This window comes from Myotis daubentonii, chromosome 20, assembly GCF_963259705.1.
Source record: "Myotis daubentonii chromosome 20, mMyoDau2.1, whole genome shotgun sequence".
Taxonomy (NCBI): domain Eukaryota; kingdom Metazoa; phylum Chordata; class Mammalia; order Chiroptera; family Vespertilionidae; genus Myotis; species Myotis daubentonii.
The window spans coordinates 17,482,741-17,500,958 of record NC_081859.1 but is presented as its reverse complement, the minus strand read 5'-3'; the positions used below and the strand labels follow the sequence as shown (position 1 = coordinate 17,500,958).

At 49.3% G+C, this 18,218-nt stretch overlaps 1 protein-coding gene across 1 annotated transcript; it reads right to left on the bottom strand.

Annotated features, from left to right (window-relative positions):
* Positions 1-3,764: 3,764 nt before the first annotated feature.
* LOC132222669 (single-stranded DNA-binding protein 3-like) lies at positions 3,765-7,098 on the bottom strand. Its single transcript, XM_059677844.1, is given in 5 exon segments — positions 3,765-4,118; positions 4,914-4,965; positions 5,108-5,150; positions 5,153-5,261; positions 7,093-7,098. Coding segments are annotated over 5 exon segments (564 nt in total).
* Positions 7,099-18,218: the final 11,120 nt, after the last annotated feature.

Below are 18,218 nucleotides of genomic sequence, written 5' to 3'. Positions count from 1 at the left end.
GGAGAGGGATAGAGAGTTAGACACATCGATGAGAGAGAAACATTGATCAGCTGCTTCCTGCACACTCCCCACTGGGGACGTGCCCACAACCAAGGTACATGCCCTTGATCAGAATTGAACCTGGGACCCTTCAGTCTGCAGGCCAACGCTCTATCCACTGAGCCAAACTGGTTAGGGCTGTTTTTTTTTTTTAACCCACTCATCAGCTGATGGACACAGGCTATTTCCAAATATTAGCTATTCTAAGTTGCACTGTTATGAACATAGGCTTGCATATATTCGTGTGTTTTTTTGCGGAAAAAAAGATATCCCTTTAATAAAACGTTATTGACATATATCATACACAAACTACAATGTGTCATCATTACTTTTTTTTCCTCTCTTAATTCAGAACCAGACTACATGTTGAGTGTGTTTCCTTCCACGACCTGCGTGGAGTAGGGTTTGGTATCTGAAAGAGGAGCCGCACAAGAAATGAGAGAAAAAGACACGAGATAATTTTGCACTATTGGGGGACCAGGCGGCAAGTCCCGAAGGACTTCCTTCCTGTGCTCAGGCCTCACCAAGCTTTTATTGATCTGGGATGCACCCATAGCATAGCCCTAGGCAGGTGACCCCCTGCAACAGGCAGACTAGCCCATCAGCAAGGATTTACATAATAATAAATGGGGGAGTAGTTTCAGCTACCACTGTCTGGACAAACAGAGGTGATGCCTAGCTCTGAACATTGCTAGGGCTTCAAAGGCACCCAGCCTTCGGGGAGGGGGGGTTTTCAGGGAGTTCTCTGTCTATGCTTATCAGATAGTGACGGCAATAAACTGTTTCCCACACTAGAGGGTAAGAAAAAACACAGAAACAGCTATAATGTTCCCAATAATCCACACAAGGTCTTTTTTCAGGCAGATGATATCTCACATATTATGATATACATAGATCAGAAAGGGGAGAAATAAAGACCAGCTACAGGGATGGGGAGGGGAGTAAATGCACAAAGAATTCGGGTGTCTCCAGGGAAAGACACAGAGGTTTCCATGAGGGTGCTGAGGTGAGGGAGGCTGAGTCACCCCTCCTGGGAGGGGACAGGCTCCACTGTTGCAGGAAGCCACCCACTGTCTTCACTATCAGAGAAGTGTAAACAAGGATCCTGGAACGCTGGTGAACCTTGAGCCCTGGCAGGGCCAGAGCTATGCACTGATTGTTTAGTCCAGATAATGGGGACTCAAGCTATTTCCTGACCAAATAGTCTCAGAGTAAATCCTTCTAATACTTACTGATCTTTAAGATAGTCTGTCTGTTATCATAATTACCTGCCTAAGAGCTAGATGTGTATCCAAAATTGAATAAAAGGTTGTCAAGGCCTGGGCACCAGGGGAAGTTCTTTCTCTTGCATTGGGCTTTCCCGCCTGGCCCCCAATATTTCCAAATTATTATTTCTTGTCTCATCTCTTTCATTTGTGTGTGGCCCCTTCTCCAGATCCTGTACCCTGAACCATGCGGGACGTGGGTCTTCACACACTGTTGCATGTGTTGGTTTTTGAAAATAAAAACAGGACCAGAAACAGTGCATCCATTTGGTGGCTGGTGTCCCTTCACCCTCACAGCTATTCTAAGGTCTTTCCATTCAGTTCCAAGCACATGCAGAGCAATTCTGGTCAATATCCCGTCTTTGAAAAAGGATGAAGAATCAACAGAAGAAGAAGAAAAAGAGAGAAAACCCAACTCCAGCCCTACACTGCCAGCACACACCGAGGACGCAAGGACCAGGGCAAGGGGACGAAGGTCACAGTTTCCATGTCCCAGTCACAGCCATCCTGTCAGGGGTGGCTCCCCACTCGCTCCAGACACCACACAGCTGGCAGGCTTCTCGCTGGAGAGACTGGGGTGGGGGCTGAGGAGGGGGCTGCAGGGGGGCTCCCTGGAGGAGGAAGCAGTCCTGAGAGTACAGTGCACGCCACCACTGGGCTGCAGGGAGTCTCCGCCTGGTGGAGTCCTGAAAGCCTGAATCAGGTGGCCTGGTTCTTTGGCTACAAAATGGGGTGGGGGACATTCTGGGGTCCATGTTGTGCAGCTGCTGCTGCCACCTTGCCCAGGAGAAACTAAGCAAACAAAACAAAACAAAATAGTCCCCGCCCCTCCCTTGCCCATCTGCACAAGCCAAATCCTCTAATGGAAAAGGGTGACTTCCTTTTACTTTCCAAAAAAGGCCCTTAGAAATAAACCACTGTTTGTAAATGGCCCAGTTTATCATTATTATTATTATTATTATTATTATTATTATTATTATTACTAGGGGCCCGGTGCACGAAATTCGTGCACTGGGTATGGGGGGCGGGGAGGTGTCCCTCAGCCCAGCCTGCCCCCTCTCACATACTGGGAGCCCTCAGGTGTTTACCCCCATCACCCTCCAATTGCAGGATCGGCCCCTTGCCCAGGCCTGACACCTCCGCCAGAGGTGTCAGGCTTGGACAGGGGACCCCCAACTCCCCCCGATCACTGGCTCTGACCCCTGCCCAGGCCTGAGGTCTCTGGCCCAGGAATCATGCCTGGGCAGGGGACCCCCATCTCCCTCTGATCGCTTGCTCCACCCCCCGCCCAAGCCTGACCCCTCTGACCCAGGCTTCAGGCCTGGACAAGGGGACCATCATATCCCCCCAATCCCCGGCTCCGCCCCCCCCAGCTCCCCGCGGTTGCAGGCTCTGCCCCTGCCCAGGCCTAACGTCTCTGGCCTGGGCGTCCGGCCCGGACAGCGGGGACCCGCAGCTGCAGCAGCCCCGCGATCGTGGGCTCCGCTTTAGGCCCAGGCAAGGGACCCCTAGCTCCTGGGACTGTCAGCTTCAACCGTGCCCAGCTCCCATTGCTGGCTCCACCCCTACTTCCTGCTATCACTGACCAGGGCGGCAAAGGCGCCTGATTCTCTGATCATGGCTGGGGGGCAGGGCAAAGGTGGCCCCAGGGCCACCTTTGCCCTGCCCCCCACCTCTTAGCTCCCCCCTGGGTTCCCGATCACTGTCAGTGGCAGGGGGCTTCTTCCTGCTTTCCCTTTCGCCTCCCTGCATTGTGCCTACATATGCAAATTAACTGCCATCTTGTTGGCAGTTAATTTGCATATAGCCCTGATTGGCCAATGAAAACGGTAGCGCCGTACGCCAATTACCATTTTTCTCTTTTATTAGTGTAGATTAGTTTAGGTGGCTACAAAGACAGAAAGACAACGTGAGATCGCACACTGAGACTAGCTCTGGTGGAAGGGCTTGGGTAGACAGCAGGACTTGGTGGGGGTGTTTGTCGTTTCTCCTTTTTTTTAAAGATGAAAACAAAGAGGTTGGTTGGGATGAATTGGGGTGGGGGTTTGCTAGAAGCTTTCCTTTTAAAAAATCACCCCCCCACTAACCCCACCACTGGAAAAGAAATAAAAAAATCCCAACAATGGTAAAACCCAGACAAAAGACAACTAAAAAGTGTCATGTACTTAAAGGATCCTTTTGGGAAAGGGCAAGTGGTGGGATTTTTCTGGTCAATGACTTGAAATATATTTTTATTTTGAGTTTTGTCCTTCGTGTTTTATGGAATAAAAAGTTCGGCCTTTTTATTGCATGAAACTAAAATTGGGAAAGGTGGGGGAGTGGAGAAGGCAGGGTGGAGGGGGAGAGGTCTGTGCCCCTCCCCCAGCTCCTGGGCAATGACACCTCACTTCTTCTTGCATGAGTTCTGGCACCTTCCCGCCTGCAATGCCTGCTCTCTGGGCTTCTTGGAGAGAGGAGGGGTCACACACTCATGGTCTGCCTTGGAGAAGAACTGTGGTTCTGGGAGGAGTGGAGGGAGTTCCCTCCTAGCTGGCCATTGCCTGGAGGGGTGCCTGGAGGATGGCTAATGCCACTTATGTTGTTAGGAGGATTTCTTGGAAGTCCATCTCTGTCCCTGAGCCTAAGGATCCTCTCCTGTGTGTGGCCCCATGCCGCCCATGGCTCCCATCTGCCCTCGGAGCCCTGACCCATCGGGGAGTTGGACTGGCTGCCTCCAGGCGGCACTGGATTCATCTTTGTGTAGATGTTGTCACTGGAATTTGTGGAATCTGCAGGACCAGGCATGACGGGTTGCCGGGAGCCGGTCCATGCTTGCTGTTTCAAGGGACCTGGCATATATGGCATACTGTTCTTAATATGTTTGCTCACCTTCTTGGCACTATGTGTTTTAACCAAGGTCACCTCTCTGAGAAAGGTTGTTTCCCCAGGCAGGGATTTTCCCCTGAAGTTAGGGAGGGAATAAAACCCCTCAACTAAGTGCCAGGTGGGTAATTAATCACTTTAACTACGAACAATCATGCTTAAGCTACATAATCTTTACTCCCTGGAATGGAGATAAGAAATGCCCTAACCTTTGGAATAGAGATTGATAGGATTGGAATCAACTGGTATAAATACAGATGTAGCAAGACAGCGAGAGACAGAACTTAGAAGACAGAACCAAGAGGCACAGAACCTAGACCAGAACCTACACAGAACCTAGAGACAGAACATGGCAAAAGATCCTGGACAGAAACTGGCCTCAGAACCTAGAGACAGAACCTAGCGAGAGAACATGGCAAAAGATCCTGGACTGAACCTGACTGCAGAAATTGGCAAGAGAACTTGACTAGAACCTGGTGACTGAACCTGGCTGGAGAACCTAGCGAGGGAACATGGCTACAGAACCTGGCTGGAGAACCTGGAGAACCTGGCTGGAGAACCTAGCAAGAGAACATGGACACCAGAACTTCGCTGGAGATCCTGAACAGAACTTGGCTGGAGATCCTGGCTAGAGATCCTGGCTAGGCTGCTGATCAACTGAACGCTGTCTCCGTGTCATTCCTTCTTCGCCAACTCTGTCCACACCTTTGGGGACCCCTGGACCTGCTGGGGTTGGACCCCAGCAACAGGTGTTCCTGGGGGAGCCCCACCTACAGGAGGTCCCCCGTATGCGCCAGGTGATGAGGAGGAGTATGGAGCTGAGTTAGCGCTGTTAGGATTGGGCCAGGGTCCCCCGGCTCCCGGGCCATGTTCACCCTGGGCATGACGGCCCAGGGAGTCGGCGGTTGTCTCCTGCCGCTGCTGGAGTTCTGTGGGCCAGACCCACAGGTCCCATGCCTCAGGGAGGGCTCATCCTCCGCATTGTCCTCCCATGTTGGGGCGCCCTTGTTGTCCTGCGGGGCCCATGGAAGTGGGCAGCAGGGGCTGTGCCCCAGGAACTCCTCCCAGAGGCTGGTTTCCCGGTCTGATGCGGGCCTGGGTGCCGGGAGCCGGTCCGTGCTTGCTGTTTCAAGGGACCTGGCATATATGGCATACTGTTCTTAATATGTTTGCTCACCTTCTTGGCACTATGTGTTTTAACCAAGGTCACCTCTCCGAGAAAAGTTGAATCCCCAGGTAGGGATTTTCCCCTGAAGTTAGGGAGGGAATAAAACCCCTTAACTAAGTGCCAGGCGGGTAATTAATCACTTTAACTACGAACAATCATGCTTAAACTGCATAATCTTTATTCCCTGGAATGGAGATAAGAAACGCCCTAACCTTTGTAATAGAGATTGATAGGATTGAATCAACTGGTATAAATACAGATTTAACAAGACAGAGAGAGACAGAACTAAGAAGAGAGAACCTACAGACAGAACCTACACAGAACCTACAGACAGAAGAACTTCGCTGGAGAGAACATGGCAATAGATCCTGGACTGAACCTGACTATAGAACATGGCAAGAGAACCTGACTAGAACCTGGTGACTGAACCTGGCTGGAGATCTGAGGCAGAACCTCTCTGGAGATCCAGACCAGAACTTGGCTGGAGATCCTGGCTAGAGATCCTGGCTAGGCTGCTGATCAACTGAACGCTGTCTCCGTGTCATTCCTTCTTCGCGGACTCCGTCCACACCTTTGGGGAACCCCTGGACCTGCTGGGGTTGGACCCCGGCACCTGGGGCCGCCTGCCTATCATCTGACATAAAAGGCTGACTGTGGGGTCTTCTCCTGCTGCTGGGATTGTGGGGCTGAGGCTGTGCGTGCGGGGAGGGCTGTGACCCGAGGACCCTGACAGAAACCCAGCGGATGGAGCCTCCAGGCCTCCTGTCCTCCCGGAAAGCTGCCAAGTACTGGGCTGGGGCTGCTGCTTCCCTTGAATGTGTGCAGGTTTCTCCCCTCAGCAGCTGCGCAGAAAAGGTCCCCAATGCGCACTCCCGCGGATGCAAAACCAGGTGGTTCGCCCAACATGACATTTTCCCATCGAATCTCTGACAAGAAGGTCTGTGCAGATTCCCGCGCTCCTACCTGCAGTGAATATTTGTAGACTCATAAAGTTGATCAAAGACTCGCAAACGCAAAATCCACCAGATCCCATCCCTTCCCTCCTGTTCACCATGCACTCCTTGCGACCCTCTGCCCAGCTCTGAGAGTCCGGGGACTCAGTGCTGGACTCCATGGGCAGCGAGGCGCCGCCCTCACTACCTCCCCACAAAACATCTGTCCCCCAAGCGTAGGGCCAGAATGGCGCAGCCAACTCTGCCCCGCCTGGTGTCCAGGAGGGCACGGGAGCAGCGGGAGGCCGAGGGCAGGGGAGGGAGAGCTGCATATGTCCTTTCTGATGAGTGTTGGGGTTCCTTAGGATGTATTCCTAGAAGGGGGATCACTGGTCACATGGGAGTTCCATTTCTAATTTTCTGAGGAATCTCCATACTGTTTTCCATAATGGCTGCACCAGTCTGCATTTCTAATGGCCAAATAAACTGATGAACAAAAACAGACCCAGAGACATAGAAGCAGGAACAGACGATTGAACTTCAGAGGGAAGGCAGGGGAGGGTGGGAGGGAAGAGATCAATGAACTTGTATGCAAATATGCCTAACTGGTGGACACAGACAAGGGGGGGGGAGTGAGTATGGGGGAGGGAACGGGAGTGGGCTGGAAGAGTTAATGGAAGAAAAGGGGAATCTATGTAATACTTTCAACAATAAGGATTTTAAGAGAGAGAAAGAGAGAGAGAGAGAGAGAGAGAGAGAGAGAGAGAGAGAGAGAGAATCTTGTAAAAGATCCTGTGGTTCCAAGCCCCACTGTGCTCTCTCCCACCTCCATGTTGTCTTCCTTACCTTATCTCCTTAACTTCAAATGCACAAACGCAGCTGTGGACGGTTATTCTCTGGAGTATTTGAGGTCTTGCTCTCCAACAGTTCTCATCAGTTTGGCTCCACAGGAGTCTTATAACACATTCTCTCCAGGTTTGAACGTTTCTTACATCAACATATTGTCTTTTCTTCATTTAAAACATCCATTCATACATGTTTCTTTCTCATGTGCAGCAGAAAGGACTCACAATTATTAAAAACCTGGTACCTCACCAGGATGTGGTCTAAAGAGTTCACACCATTTGGTGCACGGACTGACACCCCAACCACTGAACACACCAGCCAGGGCTCCATTTTTAAAAAATGGAAACTCTCCCACGTTGAGAGGCTGGGAAAACAGATCTCTGGCACATGAACAGCAGGGAAGTCGAGTGAAACCTGTGGTTTCAGGCAGGCAGCTGCGTGCTTGTGACAGGGACAGCATCCAGCCCAGCCTCTCCTGTCTCGTCACTTGTATACATTTGAGTTTTTAATAGGGGAGAAATAGAATGTGGGGGAACCAGCTGGAATTGTAAGACATAGTAATCCTGCTCTGTTAACCATGATTGTTTTATTTTGATTAAAGAAGCACATTCTCACCTGGCTGGCAGGCGCACTGGGGACCTGGAAGTGTACTGGGCTGCATATCTGGCGCTTTAGCCAGACTGGTCATGCTGTGCTGTCTGTTCCTAAAACACATAGATAGGAAGATACTGACATCAGGCCAGGCCTTGAGATATGGTCTCATGACCCCTTCCCAGCACACAGGCCTTCTTTCTCAGAAGGCCCGGAAGTCTCATTCCAAATTTGGGAGGCAAAAGACTGGAAAAAGTATAAATAAAGAGAGTTTCCTCCATATTGGGGACCCAGAATTTGAAAGACACATTTTTCTCTGGGCCTCCACAGAATTTAATAATAAAATGTAACTCTTGCAGTCTGCGATGCAGTTTGGCCTCATTTCCGGCAGGGTGCTGTAACTGTAGTTGCTGTCCATGGAGATCTGGGCTGCAGTTCAGCCTCTGCTTCGGCAGGGTGCTATAACTGTAGTCAGCTGGCCAGCTTAATAAAGGCTCTTAAATTTTGAATTCTGAGTCGGTGGTCTGTCTCGCTGAGTGATCCCATAACAGAAGCTCACCTGGAAGATGAACAATTTACTACAGGAACCAGCCCGCCAGCCCTTGGCAGAACCCCAGCCCTCTGCTCCCTGTCAATGGCTTCTTTGGCATAGCCTTTGTCTATTTCCCCATGTAATCGTTTGTTCTTTTATTCAATGCTAAAGCCATGGTGCAGGAATTTGTGCATGGGTGGGGTCCAGCAGGACTGCCCAGATGGGGGCCCATTGGGCCCAGCCAGCACGGGGGAGGGGCCACAAGCAGTTGTCTGGCCAGCCCCACCCGCGCTCAGGTGTTGGGGTATGATTGAGGCTGGGTTGGCTGGGGGTAAAGGGTGGCAATCAGGGCTTGGATCAGGCTGGTTGGAGGCCACAGTGCGCATCATAGTCCTGAGTTGTTCTGGTCATTCCATTCGTTCTGCTCTTCCAGTCACTGGGCTTTTATATATATAGACAAGCAGCTGGCTTATGGTGGGGTGCAGAGCAGATTTTTGTAGATAACCGGTTGCTCTGCCATATTGCCTGCAGAATTGGATAAATGCTTATATTGGATTCAACCCTGTCTCTGCTTAATTGGCTCGAGTAGAGACAGGCAGCATGGACCCATGCATTGTCCCGTTACATATTCATGTGTGTGAGATGTGATTGGGACAAGCAATAAAGGCAATCTATTATCCTATATAATAAAGAGCTAAAACGCAAATGGTTGTCATGCCGTCACACTGTCATACCGGGGCCAGGGGACCTGAGGTTGTGCTGGGGGACCTGAGACCGTGACCTTTTCCCAGTGCCCGGCCAGGGGATCTGAGGCTGCACCCCCCCCCATGGGGCTGGACAAGAGTGGGGCTGGCTGGGTCTGGGTCTCGCATTATTTCAAGGCATGCGCAGGTGGGCAAAAACATGACTCTGGGTCCTGTGGCATGCCCCAGACAATGACAGGGGGGAGATTTTCATATACATTTAACTAATTTTCTTTCATCTCTGACACTTCTATTATAAAGAAAGGGAAAATAGCAATATTAAAATATTTCCTCTAATTAATTGCCTTTTAATGTGCATGAATTTCGTGCACAGGGCAACTAGTTATCAAAATAAAAGTATCATTCCAAAGCAAATTCTTAGTCCCAGACCCAAGAAAGGCAACATGGCCCACAGTGGGTGAAGAAGAGCAAGAGTTAGCCCCATCCATGCACCTCTGGGGTCAGCACCCCTGAGTTCTCATCAAAACCCCAAGTATGGAGGACTCTCAATCCTGGGAGATGCTCCCAAAGGAATTGGGTCAGGGTGACTGTGTCTAAGGAATGGAGGGAGGGAGAGTGGGTCAGGATGGGGCCCTTGAGTCCAGCATCCTTGAGTCCTTTCCATCTGGGGTCACCTTGAGGATGACAAGTCAGGCATGCAGCCCAGGGTCCCAGCTGCACCCTTATATCCAGACTCCATGCAAATGGGGCTTTCCTCCTGCTCATAAAAAAGGGCCCTGCCCCGCATGCTGGGGAGACACCAGAACCCAAGTGCCTGAGACAGGACCCCAGCGGCTCCACCATGGACTTGGTGGCAAGCTGCGTTTTCCTCCTGATCATTTTTCAAGGTCATTCTTAGGAGTGGGGAGTGCTGAGACCTGTGCCTGTGCCTGTTGTTGCTTCCATGTGATTCTAAGTACACCTTGTGTCTCTGTGTTTGCAGGTGTCCAGTGTGAGGTGTAGCTGGTGGAGTCTGGGGGAGACTTGGTGCAGCCTGGGGGGTCTCTGAGACTCTCCTGTGCAGCCTCTGGATTCACTTTCAGTAGCTACTACATGGACTGGGTCCGCCAGGAAGGGGCTGGAGTGGGTCTCACTCATTACTGATACTGGTGGTAGCACATACTATGCCAACTCTGTGAAGGACCGATTCACCATCTCCAGGAACATCAAGGACACGATGTATTGGCAAAAGAACAGCCTGAGAGCTGAGGTATTTGGCAGTTCCAATTTGACTGTGGTGTTGCAAGCAGAGGATGGGAGGTTCCCCATTGATATATTGCCCTGTGATCTTGTAAAGCATAAGGGGGCCTGGGTGAGTAGTTGGGTGTGTAACATGATAGGGCCTGTGACTGGGAGAGGGGACGTAGCTACTTTAGCAAGAGATTGAACTTAGGTACAAAAGAGAAGGGAGGCTTGGTTTGCCTGGGCAGTAGGATAATCACCTAAGACTGTGTCAGCCCTTTCAGAAAATATATTCCCCTTCTCTTTCTTATAAGCCAGAGTGATTTTTTCCTGGTTCCATCCCTCGATGGATATAGGGATGGAGACATATGCTGAAGAAGAGAGGGAAAGGCAGAGCCAGCACTCTCTGGCTAAGGCTGGGTTGGTCTGATTTAAGAGGGAGAGGGTGAGGTTAAGCGTTTGGTAAAGATAGTGAGGACTTAGGAAGCTCTCAAGAGGCAGAGTGTAGACCTGAGAGTGGTAGAGATTAAGAGAGTTCAGTAACAGTAAAAGAATTAGCCTTAGCTTCATCTTGTCCCTTTGATGTGTAAGAAGCAGTAATTTTATGGTGCTTCTGTGTCCCAGTAAGGGCAGAAGAGTTCTCCTCCTGGGACTAGCCTTGGGTCCCCACGGCACTCATAAAAAGACAAAATAAGGATTAATAGAAAGATAAAAACAATGATTATCCAGAAATACCAGAGCATGTTGCCTTTAAGAGAAGATAAGAAAGAAAGATTAGCCCTGACTGGTTTGGTTCAGTGGATGGAGCGTCGGCCTGCGGACTGAAGGGTCCTGGGTTTGATTCCAGTCGGGGGCATGTACCTTGGTTGCGGGCATATCCCTAGTAGGGGGCATGCAGGAGGCAGCTGATCGATGTTTCTCTCTCATCGATGTTTCTAGCTCTCTATCCCTCTCCCTTCCTCTCTGTAAAAAATCAATAAAATATTTTTTTTTTAAATAAAGTAATACTAGTGTAAGGAAGAATTCAGCAGGGCATTTCTGAATTCCTTGGAGCAGGTTGATCAGGTCCATTGTCTTCTTGAACGTGATCCGCAGGGGGTGTTTCTGGTCAGAGGTCATCTTCCACTCAGGCTGGGTGTTGCTCTGTGGGTTGGCTGCTTTCATCCGGGAGTGTTGAATCCAGGTGTACAGTCCTGCAATTTTGAGAGCTGTGGGGGTGGTTAGTATGACTGGATAGGGTCCCTTCCAAATTGGCTGAAGGGGCTCTTTTTCCAGTCTTTTACCTAAACCTGGTCTCCAGGTTTATAAGGATGTACAGCTGTTCCTAGAGAGATGGGTAGTCGGTCAGTAACTCATCTGTGGACCTCAAAAGACAGTTTTTCCAAGTCCTTGTAGTTGCTACAGAATTACTAATTTTCCTATTTCCCCCAAATCTTCCATTGGCCAAATTAAGAGAGGGGATCTACCATATAGAATTTCAAAGGGAGAGAAACCTACCCTGGCCCTCGGGGCACAGTGTAACTGCAGGAGTACAAGAGGCAAGATATCTGTCCAGGGTAAGGCTGGCTCTTGGCATAACTTAGCCATAGTCTGATTTAGAGTCCGGTTCATGTGCTCTACTTTCCCTGAACTCTGAGGCCTGTGAGCTGTATGTAGGCTTCATCTAATTCCTAAAGTCTTAGTTACCTGTTGTACTATTTCTGCTACAAAGGCTGGGCCATTATCAGACCCTATGGTCAGAGGCATTTCATACCGTGGAATTATGTCCTTTAGAAATGCCTTAGTGACTTCTCTCACCTTTCTATGCGAGTAGGATATGCCTTGACCCAGCCTGAAAAGGTGCAAACAAAGACTAGTAGGTATTTATTTCCTCTTCTAGGCCCTACTTCTGTAAAATCTATTTCTAAGTCCTCAAAGAGAGTTTGCCCACAGTGCTGAACTCCTATCGGTCCCACAGGACCCTGTTTGGCATTATTCTGTGCACAGAAGAGGCAACACTGAGAAACTGAGACACACAAAGAGGCAAGAAGGGCAATTAGAAAGCTTCTAGGCTAGTCTTCTCTAATTTTGTAAGTTCATGCTGCTGGAGGACTACCTCATGGGCTAACTGTTCTGGGACATAGACCCTATGATCTGGGAGTATCCACCAACCTTCTTTTGTTCTTTTGCCCCCTTCTTGCTGGGCCCATTCCTCCTCCGGAAGAGTGTACTTTGGAGGTTCAGGTGATTTGGGGCCAGCCTGATCCATGCTGGTGCTGCTTGTTCTTTGGCAGCCTGCTTTGCTGTGGTGTCAGCACACTGGTTTTCTTCTGACACTGAGTCTTTCCCTTTCTGGTGACCTTTGCAATGAAGGATGGCTATTTCTTTGGGCTCCCAAACTGCATCTAGTAACTTTAAAATCTCATTTTGATTCATTTACCTCCTGCCATCAGGAGCTCCCTTTCCTTGTATATAGCCCCATGAATATGCAGGATGGTGAAGGCATAGCGTGAATCAGTGTAGATGTTGGCATGCTTATCCTTACTGAGTTCTAAGGCTCTGGTGAGGGCCCAAAGTTCTGCCCTTTGCACTGACCATCCTTCAGGCAGGGCCTGTGCCTCAATTGTCTCAAAGTCTGATACCACTGCATATCCGGCTCTTCTTTTTCCTTCACCTAAGAAGCTGGTGCTGTCTGTGAACAATACTAAGTCTGGATTCTTTAGGGGCTTATCTGTTAGATCGGGCCCGCTGGAGTACACCTCCTCTAGGACTTCTAGGCAATCATGCTCAGGGGCCCCCTCAGCAATGGGTAGAAAGGTAGCAGGATTAAGAGTTCTTACTGCTTCTAGTCATACCCTTTGGTTTTCACATAACAGTCCTTGGTAGTGAGTCATCTGAGCATGAGTTAGCCAGTGCTGCGCCCTAGCTTCCATTAGGGTAATAACAGAATGAAGTACTTTTACATTTAAGTTTTGTCCTAGGATAAGTTTATCTGCTTCTTTGACTAATAATGCTGTGGCTGCAAAGGCCCTGAGACACGGGGACCACCCGGAGGCAACTGGGTCAATCTTTGGAGAGATAGGCTACTGGTCTTTGCCAGGGTCCAAACTCCTGGGTTAGAACTCCTAGGGCTACCCCACTGTTCTCATATATGAATAGATTAAAGTCCCGTGTCACATATATCACATCTGGTAGCCCTAGTGCTGGGGCATCAGTGAGCTTTGCTTTTATGCTGATGAAGGCTTTCTTCTGCTCAGGGACCCATTCAATGGGTGCCTTCTCTTCCCCTTTTAAAGCTTCATAGAGAGGCTTGGCCAGGTCTGAAAACCCTGGGATTCAGATTCAACAGAACCCTGCTGCTCCCAGGAATTCCCAAACCTGCTACTGGGTGCTAGGGACTGGGATGGCACATAGTGCCTGCTTTCTGTCAGTCCATAGTCTTTGTTTCCCTTGGGTGACTTGGAAGCCTAGATACTTGACTTCCTTCTGACAAATCTGTACCCTTTTCTTGGACACTCTATAACCTGTTTCAGTTAACAGTCTCAGGAGGGTTCGCGTCCCCTCCCAGCACTGAGCTCTTGTGGAGCTGGCTAGTAGGAGGTCATCTACATATTGAAGTCAAATGCACCCCAAGTCCTGTCCTGGGAACTTAGATCAGATGCTAGTGCTCCACTAAAGAGAGTAGGGGAGTTCTTGAATCCTTGTGGAAGTCTGCTCCAGGTGAACTGGTCCTTGACCCCCATAGTTGAGTTTTCCCACTCAAAAGCAAAAAGTGGCTGGCTGAAGGGGCTAATCAGTGGCAGAAAAAGGCATCTTTCAGATCTAGGCATGTAAACCATTCCGCTTCTGACGGAATGAGTCCTAGAAGCATGTAGGGGTTTGGCAGCGCCGAATTCAAGGTTATAACAGCCTCATAACAGCCCGCAAATCCTGTACAGGATGGTAGTCTTTAGTCCCAGGCTTTTTAACAGGCAAGAGGAGAGTATTCCATGGTGACTGGCATCTTTTAAGGAATCCCCACTGAAGTAGCCAGTCTAAGTGGACCTGAATTCCTAGGCGCGCCTCCCTTGGAATTGGATATTGGCGGATTTTGACAGGCCATGCCCTAGACCCGTGGTCTGCAAACTGCGGCTTGTGAGCAACATGCGGCTTTTTGGCCCTTGAGTGTGGCTCTTCCACAAAATACCACATGCAGGCGCATGTACAGTGCGATTGAAACTTCGTGGCCCATGCACAGAAGTCGGTTTTTGGCCTGGGGAAGTCTATTTTGCAGAAGTACTATTGATATTTGGCTGTTGACTAATGAGTTTACCGACCACTGCCCTAGGCTTTAAGTCAATTAGTATTGGGCATGGTCTTTGGCCAGGCCAGGAGGATTTCCTTCTGCACAGACCAATGGAAATTCTTCCTCAAATTCAGGCCCTAAAGGTGAGGCCTTTGACTGAGGGACATAAAGTCTCCATTCTTCCCCCTGGGGCACTGCTAAGGACAGGATCATTGGAGAAGTCTCCTCACCTAGGCACAGCTATGCTGAGCCATCTGAGGCAAAGGTGATCTCTGCCCCCATTTTGGCTAAAAGGTCTCTCCCCATAAGAGGTACTGGACAATCTGGCAAGTACAGGAATTCATGATTTACTCAGTGGCCGCCAAGTTGGCATTGGCGAGGCAGGCCGAATGGTCTACGAGTCTGGTCTCCAGTAGCTCCAATAATGGTGACTTCCTTTCCCAAGAGAGGCGCTACTTTCTGTGTGACTACTGAGTGCTCTGCTGCCATATCAACTATAAAGTCCACAGTCTGCCTCATGGGGACCCAGCTGAAAAGAGCTCGGTCTGTCTTAGTAAGAGCCAGCGGCCGCCAGCCCAATAAGGTCTGCTTCAGGTGGCTCTGGTTGAGAGCGACTGGGTGGAAAAGAGGACCCTGTTTTCTTGCTTTGCTGTTTGGGACATTCATTTTTCCAGTGCCCTGTTTCCTTACAATAGGCACACTGGTCCCGTCTCAGGCTTGCTCTTCCTTTCCCCCATGATCTGTTTTCTTGCTTCCCTTTTTGGAAACCTCTGAAAGCCACTGTTATTACATTGGCCCTTCTTTGTATTCTCTTTTCTTCCTCTTTTCTTGCTGCCCTGCCTCAGTTTATGAAAACCTTGTTTGCTATCTCTAGCAGTTCACTAGCTTTTTTTTTTCCCTGCAAACCCTTCCAGTGTCTGTAATTTTTTCCTGATACCAGGCTGGGTTTGGCCTACAAAAGTGGCATTTACCATGGTTTGTGTGTCCAGGGCCTCAGGGTTAAAGGGGGTGTAGATCCAGTATGCCTCACATAGTCTCTCATAGAAAGCTGATGGACTTTCATCAGGCTTCTGGGAAATCTCAGAAATTTTAACCATATTGGTGGGCTTCTTGGCTCTGGCCCTGACCCCCTGGAAGAAAGCCAGCTGATATCTTTCTATCTTGGTCTTTCTGTCTTCTGAGTTCGGGGACCAATTGGGTTCTTCATCTGGGAGGGCCTCCCTTGCCCATATGTCTGTATCTAATGTCCCTGGTGGGGCCTGGGTCTGGAGTCACTTCTGAGCCTCTGTCATTACTCTCATGTGCTCCTCAGTGTTAAAGAATGCAAAAAGGAGCTGCTTTCAGTCCACTCAGGTGGGCATCTCGGTCTGGAAGATCATTTCTAGGAGATCTATCATGGCCTGAGGTTTTTCAGAATAAGCTGGGGTGTGTTGCTTCCAATTCAGAATGTCACTTGTGGTAAAGGACTGATAATAATAGACCGGCCTTCCTTCCTGTAAGGTTCCATCTTCGCCAAGCACTTGGGCACCCCGAATCTCCCTGAGAGGCATCTGACGTGCCAGTTGTGGTTTGGGCCCTTGATCAGCTGAACGCAAGTGCCACCCAACTGGCTCTGAAGAGCCTGGTTAAAGAGAGATGGAGCGTGGTGGTGTTTTTAGACTTTCTGGACCTTCCAGGCTAGCAGGGGGAGCACTTGGTGCTGCCTGTGGGTAATATGGAGATGGTAAAAATGGTGTGACTTCCTCAGGGGGGTCCTGTAGAATAGAGGGCTGAGCTTCCTTCTGAGGGACTTGCTCCTTTTCTCCTGCCTGCTTTTCCTTTGCCTGCTCCTGCCCTGCCTGCCTCTCCTTAGCCTGCTCCTGCTCTGCCTGCTTCTATACTCCTGCTACTAAAACTTTACTCTGTCCCTTCTTACACATGCAGAACCGGGCCCAAGGTTTAAGCAATTTCTAACCAGCTGTCTATGTTGGGAAAATGATCTGGGTGTCTGGGGTCTCCTGTGACTACATTCCAGACTGCCCTGACCAATCCTTCATCTAAAGTGCCTTGCGAGGGCTAGCCGACCCCAAAGGCTGGCCATTCTATTTCACAGAATTTCTTCAGTGTTTTAGAATTAATTTTAATTCCATAATCCCCATTGAATCCCTTTTAAACATTTTTCAACATGCAATTGAGAACAGTGAGTTTACTCTGTCCCGACCCCATGATGATCGGTGGCTCGAGACAGACAAGGGAGAAGGTGACCTGTTTTCACAGATCCTCACTCAGATTCCCGCTTGGCTGCATCCCTTGGGAGCTTAGATTTGTCTTAGCTAAGGTTCACCCATATAAATACCAGGCCTGGTCACCTCTGAGTGGGGGTGAGTCACCATTATGCTATATGATGAATCATGTAACTGTAGGTTGGGGGCCCACTCGGACTCTGTAACCGAAGTCATGGAGCCACACAAAGGAGAGGAGAGGGCAGGCCCTTTCCTTCAACACTCACACACTTTCACCAGATATTCACTCAGAGTTTAAAAAAACAACAACAGTCCACCCAATTCCTGACTAATTGTCTAAGGGAGCCATATTGATTCCGGAGAGGTGATCAAGCTCCCCCTTCCACTCACTTGGAGTGGGCCTGACTGACTGGGGCCCCTACCTTATTGATTCTGTCAATAGGTCCAGAAGTGTCTGTCCACTCTCTCTAGATGCCGGCCGGGTCCTGGGCTGAGGTCCGGGAGCAACCAGAGTCCCCTGGTTTAATTCTGCTAATATCAGCAGCACACGCATCTTCAGGAGGCCTAGCCAATGCTCCGGGGCCCCAAACCCAGTCCACTCACCGGAGGCCAAGAGGCCAAGCATGGGTTGGTTTTCCCAGTATTTCAGGGAATCAATAATGTTACAGAGAACTGGAATAAATCAAGCAATGTTCAGAGAGTTTGGAGTCACACTTTATTATTACTCGCGGGCCCAGAGAAAAATGCCTTTCAAATTCTGGGCAAAGCTGTGTGTAGGAAAGGGGCCACATGCTGACCTGACAAGCTCAGGAGAGGCCTGCATGGCAGTTATGCAGACTCGGAGACCTAAAGTAACCACAAAGGATGGTCTGAAATTAAACCTTAACTAAAAGCATTTATGGTGGGCAGTTATGTCCTAGGCCAGTATCTTCACTGATAAGGTCAACTGAGCCCATCTGTCTTTTTGCATCTATCATAATATATCCTTGGGATGTCTGGATAACTTGTGACTTCCCTTTTCATGGAGCCCCTGGGGCACAGACAGGTGTTCTGGGCCCAGGACAGATGCTGCAGATTCTTTCGTTTATCATGTTAATTGTTCCTGCACCCACCTAAGTATGTGCCCATCATTTTACTTTTTATCCTATCCTAGAGGTTTCCTCGCTTCGCTTAATCCCACCTCCTTAAATCTGTCACCAATGAATTTCATGTAACCCACCTATGTCCCTCCTTTGATTGCAATGTATAAATACAATTGTAACCCCGCCATTCTTTGGAGCACTATCTCAATTCGTTGAGGTTCTGCTTCCTGGCATATGTCGACAGTTTGGTTCAAATAAACTCACAAAAATTCTTTACAGGTTTCAATATTTTTTTACATTAATAGCTACAAGCAGAACTTCCCTTTTTATTAAAGAGCCAGGCCTGTGTGTGCTTAGTGGTTATCTTGCTGTGGCCTTGAAAACAACACAGTTATATCCAATTAAAAAATGCACCTGGCATGGCATTGAGAGTATGGGCGTATCTAGTCTCTGGTCTACAAGGTCAGACAGCTAAGTTTATCTTCCTCAT